This window comes from Mytilus trossulus, unplaced genomic scaffold (assembly GCF_036588685.1).
Source record: "Mytilus trossulus isolate FHL-02 unplaced genomic scaffold, PNRI_Mtr1.1.1.hap1 h1tg000391l__unscaffolded, whole genome shotgun sequence".
In the NCBI taxonomy this organism is placed as follows: domain Eukaryota; kingdom Metazoa; phylum Mollusca; class Bivalvia; order Mytilida; family Mytilidae; genus Mytilus; species Mytilus trossulus.
Window position 1 is genome coordinate 29,611 of NW_026963344.1, and position 12,034 is coordinate 41,644.

The 12,034-nt window shown below is 33.4% G+C and overlaps 1 protein-coding gene across 1 annotated transcript; it reads left to right on the forward strand.

Moving 5' to 3' along the window:
• Window positions 1–953: 953 nt before the first annotated feature.
• On the forward strand, window positions 954–1,742 carry LOC134702064 (uncharacterized). The gene has a single exon (XM_063563160.1). It carries the CDS (start codon window positions 954–956, stop codon window positions 1,740–1,742), a length of 789 nt encoding a protein of 262 aa, XP_063419230.1.
• The last annotated feature ends 10,292 nt before the right edge of the window (window positions 1,743–12,034 follow it).

Sequence of the window (12,034 nt, forward strand, 5' to 3'; positions counted from 1 at the left end):
CCAACGTTGTTAAATGGGGATATCAGCAATTTTTAAAACATATAAGACAAATAAGTAAATTATCATTTAGATTCATCTAAAACTATCTCAAAACGTTATTGTTAATATTTTAAGCATGTCACTAATTAAGTTTGCTCCGTTCTTATAGACAATTTGAATGTGCGTTTATTTTTGGGAACGACAATTTGTTTACCTCAACCTAGAGCGCTTCGATCTATTTTTTTTTTTATATTTGCTCTATTAGAATCGAAACACTTCATGGAGGCTTGAATATTTTGTGACTTTACCACTTGTTTTCTCTTAATGCCTTGATTATCGCTATCGCTTAGGGTAAACTATTTGTCATGAAGGGCCAATCCTTCGGCTCAGGGAATATAAACGGGTCACAGTATACACCCTGTCTGAGACCTGAAGAATATATAACATGTATATAAATATAAAATTATATCAAAGTTATACGTCTGCAATTTGTTACTGCAATGAGGTGTTTGATCAATTTTTACAACTGTCAAATTCAAGAAATAATTTGTTCACCTATTTGTTCGTATGCAGCCGTATGCACTGTAATTTTGTGTTATTACGTCTTTAGTTCTTAAATGAGTTCAGCAGCAGTTCATATTGATGTGTCTGTTCAAGTTGGTTTTAAAGGTGAATTATTGCCACACATGTGTTTAAAGCTTACATAAAATCATATGATGACATTCTAGAAAAAAAGTTTTAATGATTGCTTATCACGAATCCAAGAAAACGGAGAGTCGTTTCATGCCATGTTATATTCTTATTCATGTTGATTACTCGCCACTTAGTATATCATAATTGTTGACACATTAGTTTTTACGACCTAAGCAAACTAAAGATGTGTCCTATGACGTTTTCCATTGTTTTATTGAAACTGATATTTTGTTTCTAGGAGTTAACTTGCATTGTACATGCAAGGAGAAATACTTACTAAAATGCCAAGAAATCGTCTACTGAGGGGAACATCAGCCCATCCTAGAGACACAGGGAGTTTCACGCCATACCTGGAGGATTTTGCTAAATTGATTCAAGTCTCCGAAAGTGTGATTAAGTCCGCTGAAATTCAGACACTTTATACAGAATTCGTGAATATGAGAACAGATAATTCGTTATCAAATGGCATAAAAGAGCAGTTAAAGTCTGGATTTCCACGATCATTCCGAAAAGTAGCCATAGTTAATAAATGGAAAGAATCAACGAAACCACGGGGTTACTTTATACGGGTAAAGCGATACTCACGTCATAGTTTTCATTCTGTCGAATACGACCATATAAACCGACCGGCTACATCCTTAATACACAGACTTTCAATTGATTCACAGAAAGGACGAGGGGTGTTTGCCTCAGTCAACATTGCAAAGGGTACAAAAATAACAGAATACATGGGTGAATGGATTACTGAAGAAAGTCATCGCCAGAGAGATAGTATATATGCAAGACAAGGTTTGCCACCTGTAGCCATTTCCAACTCTAACAAGCATACAGTTTTAGATGGAAATAGAAGTAAAAACGGGAGACTTTTTAACGCTGATGAGAATATTGGACGTTTTGTTAATCATTCCTATAGATTTCCGAACTGTAAACTATTAGCCGAACATCACGGAAATAATATACAGCTATATATCGTTTCAAAATTTTCAATTCCAAAAGGTTGTGAATGCGTTTGGGATTATAACGAACGTAGACTTGATGTCCTCGCAGATAATAGATGGTTAGCCTCTTAGTTTCACTAATAACATTGATGTTATTTTACATGCTATGTAAGAAGTAATATGGATAAGTTTTAACTATAATCTTCAACCAAAGCTATTTAATTTTTAGAGTGAATGTTAACCTCATTACATTCGCAGGTAGTCACAATTTAACATCCGTTATCTGGATATGGGTGATTGTGGAAAGTAGTTTAATGTGTGTTACCTTAAAACAGATCATGACAAAATATACTCCAATGTAGATATGTTTGAATAAATTACGTATATGTAACTATACCAGCTTTATGGTTCTCAATTGATTCCGGGTCAAGAAAACATCAAATAAACTATGCCTTGTCTGCAAAGGGTATCTAATACATGGCACATACATTAACCAACAAACTACTCATGCTTTTAAAAGCACGTTAATGATTTTCTTTTCTCTAAGAGTTACTTGCAATTTGTTATCCAACAATGTTATTTTAACGAACTTGACCATAAAGAAAGGTTTTGCGCGATCGGCTTTCAATATATCTATTATTGATTTTTAAACTGTGGACCTTTCTTCTGTAATACATGACGGTTGACTTTCTTTATCTTGCATTGCCTGAGGTAATATCATCCTCCCTTTGTCCGTCGAAGCGAATTTCCTCCCGTTGCCTATGCCTTTGCCTTTTCGTTAGCCCTTTCTAAAAAAAAAAGAAGAAGAAAGAAAGCGATGTTTTTTTTTTAAAGTAAACATGTAGAAATAACCTATTATTTTGACCCGATAAAATGTTCTTCAATAGGTTATTTCGTTACAAACAAAGACACAACAATACTCCACTTGTATTTTTGCATATCTGATGAGCTAAGCCTTTTCAACTGATTTTTATAGTTCTTTCTTATGTTGTACTCTAATACCACTGTCCCAGGTTAGGGGAAGGGTTGGGTTCTCGCTAAAATGTTTAACCCTGCCACATTATTTACCGTATGTATGTGCGTGTCCCAAGTCAGGAGCCTGTAATTCAGTGGTTGTGGTTGGTTTATGTGTTACATATTTGTTTTTCGTTAATTTTTTTACATAAATAAGGCCGTTAGTTTTCTCGTTTGAATTGTTTTACATTGTCTTATCGGGACCTTTTATAGCTGACTATGCGGTATGAGCTTTGCTCATTGTTGAAGGCCGTACGGTGACCTATAGTTGTTAACTTGTGTGTCATTTTGGTCTTTTGTGGCTAGGTGTCTCATTGGCAATCATACCATATCTTCATTTTTATAATTACTAATTTATTTGCAAAACATGACATTCTTTTTCTTTCAATCTTTATAAGATTGAAATTTGACATATTTCTATGTACTTTACTGAAGCGAGGGTGGCTAAATCTGTGTGTATGGCTGTTCTTTTTTACTCCCTGTTAGATAAAGCTCATCATTTTAATAGATCCGTAGCTTGTACGGATTATTTCGTGAACAACCGCTGAAAAAAAATATGTTTCATTCTCAAAACCAACAATTGTCATGTTGATTTATATGTTTTTTCCCGTGAGCTACCGTCAAATCCAAAGTTGACATTTCGTAACCAATGAGCCGCCATGTTGACTTGCTGAAATCAGTACATATGCGAATAATGCAATAGAATAGAAAATCAAACATAACCTACCTTGATAATCAATTTTAATACAATAGTAAACGACATGTCAATAGTTAACGTAACAGAAAACGTTCAACTCTTGAGGTTCATTTGTATGACGTCATGTTTTGAAATGACTTAAATGCGCCAAAAACATTAATAGACTTTCGCGGAATTTTATTTTATTTTTATTTTGTTGGTTTCTCCGAGTTCTTATGCATTACTTCTTTTTATTATGCATCCGAATAAGAATAAAAGTGAATTTGTCTTTTCTGAATTGCAATTTTTAAATCAATTAAATCGACAAAGGGTTTGCAAATAGGTTTCAATACATGCGGATTTACGTGGGAAGTATATTGTAACAGCCATTATTATGTACACCACGGAGTCTGCGCTAAGTATAGATATATCGAGAATTTTATCACAGTGTTGTTTACAAAGCGAAAGAAGCACGTCATATTAGAATGCCAATTATCAAACAACTCAAAAGTTTAGATAAGTTTGAATAGTTTGACCCCGAAAATGATTGTCAATGGATACATACTGTAGATTTTAACAGGCTTGTTGAATATTGATTAACATATCAAAACAAAAACAATCAAAACATGTCGGGCTAATTAAAAAAAATACAGTATGGACGAAGTATCATAAGAGTAATCATCTATATGACAAACACACCTAAAATTCAACAACAAGCTATTTAACATATGTAGAATAAATGTCACGTTTGGTAATTAAAAGATTAGACGACATAATGACAAACCACAATCTACCATGTAGTAAAAATTTCCTTAGCTAGTTTGGTTAAAGACACATCGTATCAAGCCACCAATTCGTGATGGTGTCCATAAAATCAACGGAGTGTCAATTTTAATCCGTCCTCCTCTTGTTGGAGCAGTTTCTGCGTAAGGAGCACACTCCTGTATATGAAGTCCATATAGAGTAAACAAGCACGTAAATAGCGTATCAATTGTGATATATAAACACAATACGAAGGGGCAGAGGTATGTTACTGCTGAGAAATGGGAAATTGATAATTGGGAAGTTAAAATCGTCCCGTTTATCATAGATTTTCGTGTGAAGTCGTTCATCTACGTCAATGTTGAAGAAAATATCAAGGTATGAAGCAGTCCTTCTAGTATCAGTAGTATCCTTAATTTCAAGTTCACTGGGATATATAAGATGTAAGTATTGGCTGAAGAATGGGTTATTCAATGATAGAACATTATCAATATAAAATTAAAGAATTTTGCAAGGTGTTTTTTCTTTTTGTCTTTTAGAAGGTTCTGAATACATTCTGCTTCATACGGGTACAAAAACTAATCAGCCAGCAGGGGTGCACAATGAGAACCCATTGGAATACCGACTGTCGGTTGAAATATAACTCCTCCAAACTCAACAAATATATTGTCGATCAAAAAGTCCATATATAATATCATCTTCAGTATACTTTCTGGAAGATTCAGTGTGATTTTTCACAAAATATGAATTATTGTATCCCAAAACCAAAAAAATTGTATCTACGATTCCCATTTTTATAGAAAAAGCTCTGTTTTATGAGATTGTGAAGTCAATCTTTCAACTGAGCATGGGAAATAGTAGTATATAGCGTAGAAAAATCAAAAGTTTTTATGTTGCTGCAAAATTGCAAAGATTGTGATCGAAGGTGAAGCAGTAGATCTTTCGAATTTTTGAGAATTCACATCTGGTTAACACCACTGGTAGAATATATCTCCTTACAATATTTGTGAAGCCCATCTTTAACTGTAGAAAGAATAGTAGTCTGTACTTTTGAAAGATGTGTAGTCGAACATTTTGAAGACCCAGCTATGTATCGTTCTTTATATGGAGTTTTGTGTAATTTAGGTATCCAGTATAATGAGGGCAGTTAACAGTTGAATTGTTTCTTCACGTGGTTTAATATAGTTTTTTAAGGTTTTAACTGTTTAATGATGTAAATTTTATGTAAGTAAGGTATTTTAAACATCCTTGACTTATGATTATGATTTAAAATTTGCTGTCATAGATAGCATAGTAGCCATTTTAATGTATACATAGCAGGCATTGTTTTTGGAACCCCAGACATCTGTTTGCTTCAATAACAAATAGTATTCGTTATTTTCTTATTTTGCGTGGATATTTTAATATTCTCATAAGACCAGGCCATCAAACTGTATTTTTGTGTAAAAATTAACTTTTGTAATTCTTCCGTCTTTTTATGGTGAAATTTGAAAATTGTCATGGAATAGAAAATTTTACACGTTTGGATACGAAGTCATCGGAAAAAAATAATACTTTTATGAATAAGTAGGATTATATCTTTTAAGATTCTGATATACAATATAATTTGAAGGTACACATGTTTACTCTACATGTGACATTAAAGTAGAAATACTTGCAATACACAATGTATACATTTTTTGTGAACTTTCCCCTTTTCAATCATGATAGAGGATAAAGTTTACAAAGTGATCATTATATTGAAAGGTAAACTTCCAACAATTAACAATCTCAATATATTTTCATTACAATGATAAAAATAAATTTGCTGGAAGCTTCCGAGAAAAACTTTGACAACAGACTGGTGTAACGGATGCATGTCGAACTTAAAGTCCTCCTTCGGATTTTAGTTGAATAAAAAGATAAGCTTCATCGTTTTATCGTGACCATGCATAAACATTAATTGAATCAGGTTCTTTGGTTACACCAGTTATATTTTTACAGAAAAAAATGGCAATGATCTTTTAAATTATTAAAATTTCAATAATTATTATTTCATAATTTTTCCATAACCGTTAGCTAACTAACATAAGTGACACATACTATAATTGTAGTGTATGTCTCATGTAGTATATGTCTCTTTCTCACAATAATGATTAAATGTCCCTGAAAAAAAAACACTTAATAAACAATCTTATACTCAGTAGATTTCTAAAGTTTTAAATATGTTTTAACAGACATATTTACTATAAACTTAAAAAAAAACAGTTACATTTTATGCATAAACCTACACCCCCGGGATACCAATATTGATTTGTGTAATTCAAGTATCTTTGATTGTTCTCCACAGGGAGTGATAGGCTTTTCAATTTTTAGACGGGTAAGCATAGGGGTAACCTATTGAATTATTGCATTTAGTTTTTTTCACAAATGTATCGAGAATATGAGGGGTAGGTATCTTTAGTTCTTTTCAAATCAACCTTTTCTTTTAACTTAAACACGATTCTATGCTTCGATTGAGTTAAAAAAAAACAGGGACAAAATATACCAAAGGGACAGTCCAACTCATAAATCTAAAACAAACTGACAACACCATGGCCAAAACTAAAAAAGACAAACAGAAAAACAATAGTACACATGACAAAACATAGAAAACTACTGAATAAACAACACAAATCCCACCAAAAATTAGGGGTGATCTCAGGTACTCCGGAAGGATAAGCAGTTGCTGCTCCGCATGTTGCTTAACATACGAGAATATGCCGATTAGCGGCAATGCTTTTCGACGAGTATGCTTATAGTGAAGACTGCGATATGTTATCTGTTGTAGTTTTTAGAATTGTAGTAAATATCGGGTTTGAGCTGAACTCTTTTCAAAGTCAATTTTTATCAAAATTTCAACATGAACCTATCCTCCGATCGGATTGAAATGAAAAAAAATTGACCCCGTTAATGACAATACCTTTTGACGAGCAAGACTATGGCGAATACTGCATCTCTATATCTCTTGTAGTGTCGGGTTAATGTCAGGGTTTGGCTTCACTAACACACGAATGAAATCGGAAAGTGCGACCGTTCCCGCAGCAGTGATACCAGTAAGATCCTGTCCTGTAGATCAACTACTTCAGTATTTCAAAGATTATATATTTGTCTTTGTATGATTATTATTTTACATTTTGAATATAGACATAGTTCATTACTGCCTTTATATATATTTTTTTTGGTACTTTTCACACCAGAAATGTTTTAGAAAAAAACGTTATAAAAAGATAGTGCATATATTACGTATTAATTCCTTACTTATAGCTCTACACGTTATAGTCCGTCTAGTTATATTCCGTTATACAACTATTGAAATGTTCTGTTATGACCCTACCACTTAAGGTGTAATACCACCCTACACCCTATTAGTCTTTGCTAAATTGGCATTGAAACAAAATGTACAGTATTTACCTTTATTTCAATCAAAGAAATACTGGCATGAATAAAGTTTAATCCTTTCCAGTGTTTCAGTGAACATTTCAAACAACATTTCATTGCATATAAGAAAGTAACCATCACCGGAATAACAATACACATTTTACACTGTTATTTACTGGTTATCTGCTATGGTAAATATGTTACGTTAACTTTCCAAAATATTTTATAAGACCATCAAATAAAAAAGGAAGGATGCTTTAAGACACCCAACATAAAATTGAAAAAGGAAATGGCGAATGTGTCAAAGCGACAACTATCCGACATAAGAGCCGACAACAGCCGAAGTCAACCAATGGGTCTTCAATGTAGCGATAATTCCCGCATCCGTAGGTGTCCTACAGCTGGCCGCTAATAGTACAGTGAACATGGACGTCATACTAAACTCCTAATTATACACAAGAAACTAAAATTAAAAATACATGTTTATGACTGAGAAAAATGTAAGTGAATTTAAATGCAGGGTTTATTTTCTATAACCGTTGTTTTCATTAAACGCTTAGATAATTTATCATTGTTTGAACTATGTTTTGGAAAAGTAAAAAAAGGCTATACAAAATGTTCAGTGTGATTTATACATTGTTTTGTCTAATATGGTGTATAATTGAAAAGTATCATCTTTGTATTATATAAAAATAGCTGTTGACTATGAACAAATCAATTTTTTTTGCTTTGTTGTGACAAGTAATGGTGTAAAAATGTGCGTTTGAAATTCGTACAGGTAGACATAAAAATAATTTTGTCGTTAAAAGTATGAACAAAACAAACATACTTCCATCACTATAAAAACAACAAATGTAACAAAGAAGCACAAAAAGGCATACATCAAATTTATTATACTCATTATGCTTTTCTTATACCACCTAATTTATCTATATAAAGTCTACCCGTAAAGAATAGATGGTTTTCATTGCTGGTGTAAAATTGCGCGTTTGAAATTCGCACAGGTAGACATACAAATAATTTTGTCGTTCAAAGTATGAATGTATACATACATGCATAGTCACGTAAAGTTGATATAACAAACAACAGACTCAACAGTAAATGTAATAATAATAAATAAATAAGGTGTGGTTCAAAGTATGACGGGATACATACGTACAGTATCACGTCAAATGTTTAAAAAAACCCAGACTCAACAGAAATTTAAAGTATTTCATTGAATGAAATAATTTTGTCATTCATAGTATGTCAAAATCCACAAGTAAGAGTAATTTAAGTACATGAAAAAATAAAGCAGATTAAACAAATACCAAACCCGAGGAATGCAGAGAGGTACATGCTGTTAAAAGGGGGAAAATTTCTACAACAAACATACCAAACTAAATCAGCAGTAAATTAGTAAAAATCTTAAAAAACACGAATGTCCATATTACACAACCAGTAGGAAAACTAATTGTATGTTTCTCTCACCTAAATGTCTAGTTACTATAGGGACAGCACGATATGATAAGTGTATGTTACAGGGGACTGCCATTATTTAATCTTTAGATAACACGTATAACTTGACAGTTTGTTGTATTTTTGGCCGACATTATGACAAAAAAGAGATTCAACACTATGCATCAAGATACAGCTTGGAACAAAGATCTTTTGAGCTCCATTAATAAAAAATGATCTCCTTGAACAATTGAAGAAAACTATCGCCTCTGATCTTTCCAGTTTGAACCAAAAGTCTAATTCCTACCTGTACATACCACAGTACATGAGTGGCTCTATGTTTTAATGTGGAGGAAGCCAACCATTAGTTTTATCTTTCTAAGCCATGGTACAACACAACCATGTGCTCCATCTATTAATTAATTATACGATGACCATGAATGTTCTTAATCAGCATAAAATACAGAAACTACTCAAGTTATTGTCACATATAGCATCATTTTTAACGATTGGTTATATCGAATCAATTATACAGCTCTTTGAAGATTGAAGTCAAAGACACTTTTCATACTTTGAACTTCAAAAATATTTTTTAGAAATTTTCACACATGCGCAGTCACAGAAAAGGGCACTTATGTACAGAATTGATGGGCATCTCAATTGGCAAACCCTCGCAAAAGTCAACTTCAATAAATCTAATTCAAACTCAAACTCATACCCATACCTTCACCCAAACCTAGACCCTAACTCTAAGCCTGACCCAAAATCAACCCCCAACGAAAACCCCAAGCCCTAACCCAAACCTTAACCTTACCGTAACTCAACCTCAAACCCAATCCCTAACGTCAAACTTAACCCAAACCCCAAAGTCAAACCCAAAACCCAACCCCTCTCATTGTAACAGTGACACTATGACATTTTTGAACCGATTTGAAAGATCTTTGACGTTTTGGAAAGCCCTGACAAGCTGCTATGCGATGAATCTTATGCGTGGTCTGTCATATGAAATTCCTGTTTTTGCTGTCTATTTGGAAAGTAGCAATTTTGTCATTTTCGCAGTCTCGTATCTTTACCATTTCTCGTGCAATCGGAAAAACATCTAAGTAATTTAGACTGGTTTTTTCTAGTTCTTTTAAGATAGCCTCAGATCAGAGACTTACTTTTTGAAACAAAAAAATATGCTTCCAAAATGTGCATTTTTTTTAGAAAGATTTCCAAATTTTTCACAAGAATAACGAAATCTTTGTCATTTAACTACCTAGAGGCTGGAACTATATTTCATTTGAAAGCTGACAAAATGCGCAAAATTTTGAAGCATATAAGACATGTATAACTCGTGGGGTTTTTGAGTAACAACATGAAACGTGTTTGAACAAAATCGACGAAAGACGAAATACGCTGGCTATTTCACATGGTCTCAAAGAATTTTTCATCGTTTCTCACTCTCAGAATTAGGTTTGTGAAATTTAAATAGGGTGGCTCACTTGCAAAGAGGAAATCAAAATAGTTAAAAAAAAAAAAAAAATCTTTCCAATATCAGTGAGGTCGGAGGGTGCGGCCGTACATTTCAGTGATACCAATACGTTTTCATTCTCTAGATTGCTTCTCTATCTTTTAGGAACAGTTAACTTTATAAAAATATCTCTATTCAAATCCATTCTACATCTGTTTGAAGATTGAAGTCAAAGGCACTTTTCATACTCTGGACTTAGAAATATGTTTTGAAATATCTGACGCATGCGCAGTCACAAAAAAGGGCAGACATGCGCAGAAGAGAGAAAGGGCACCTCACTAACCCTCGTCAAAGTACACTACCCTAACCCTAACCCCAACCCTAACCCTAACCCTAACCCTAACCCTAACCCTAACCCTAACCCTAACCCAAACCCTAACCCAAACCCTAACCCTAACCCTAACCCTAACCCTAACCCTAACCCTAACCCTAACCCTAACCCTAACCCTAACCCTAACCCTAACCCTAACCCAAACCCTAACCCTAACCAAAATGGAAGGAAACGCTACGGTTTTAAATATCTTATGATTAGGCATATGTGTTGTTTGAATGCATTTGGTTAATTACTTGACCTAAAAAGGCAAATAAAGGAGATGCCGTTTTAGATTCTCTGTCGTGGTATTTGCCAAAAATACTATTTTTTTTAGAAATTATATCGTTAGTTTTCCCGTTTGAATGGTTTTACACTAGTAATTTTAGGGCCCTTTATAGTTCGGTGTGAGCCGAGGCTCCGTGTTGAAAGCCGCACATTGACCAATAATGGTTTACTTTTATAAATTTTTATTTTGATGGAGAGTTGTCTCATTTGCACATCTTCCTATTTCTATCTATCCGACTGGACACTTTTAACGTCCCTAACATCAATGCGTTTTTAGACGTTAACGTTCGATGTAATTAAACAGATATAGCATGTTCTTGAGTGGCATTTTCGAAAAAAATACCCCTCCTGAACCTGGTATGTCTGCTTATTACATTTTTATACACATAATGAGGAAGGATGAAAGCATAACACAACAAATAGAAGGAAGAATATCAGTTACAATAAGAAGGAAGAATGAGGAAGGTGTGACCTTCCTCTAATTACAGTACGTCTTTCTCCTTCCCTTTGGGACCACACACCTTAATCATTCTCCCTTCTAGCTGAGCTGAGCTTCCTCTTATTATCGTACGTCTTTCTTCTTCTTAGAAAAAGATAAAATGGAAATTGGGAATATGTCACAGAGACAACAACCCGACCAAAGAGTAAATAGCATCCACGGGTCACTAAAGGGTCTTCAATGCAGTGAGAAAAACCCGCACTTCAAAACATATTAATGAACTAAAATAAATTTAAAAAAAACAACACTAACAAAGGCTTCTGTCTAGGGAATGATTAGTGTATCTATTATTTGATCCCATATCTGTACCTTTAACGTTAGTAAAATTTATCATACGTTTGAATGACGATATGTGACTAATTTCAGAAATATATACATGAAATTGATTATAGATAATGAATTCGTACAACTAAAATAAACTACAATACTAAATGCTATCATAGAATGCAAAGAAGGCCTTCTGATTATTTATTATATATTTATTATAAACAAGTAAGTTGATCTCCGATTTGTTATGCTATCATAC

What these genes read in the sequence shown, in the direction of transcription:
- LOC134702064 (XM_063563160.1), top strand. Translation starts at nt 954, where the DNA reads ATGCCAAGAAATCGTCTACTGAGGGGAACATCAGCCCATCCTAGAGAC.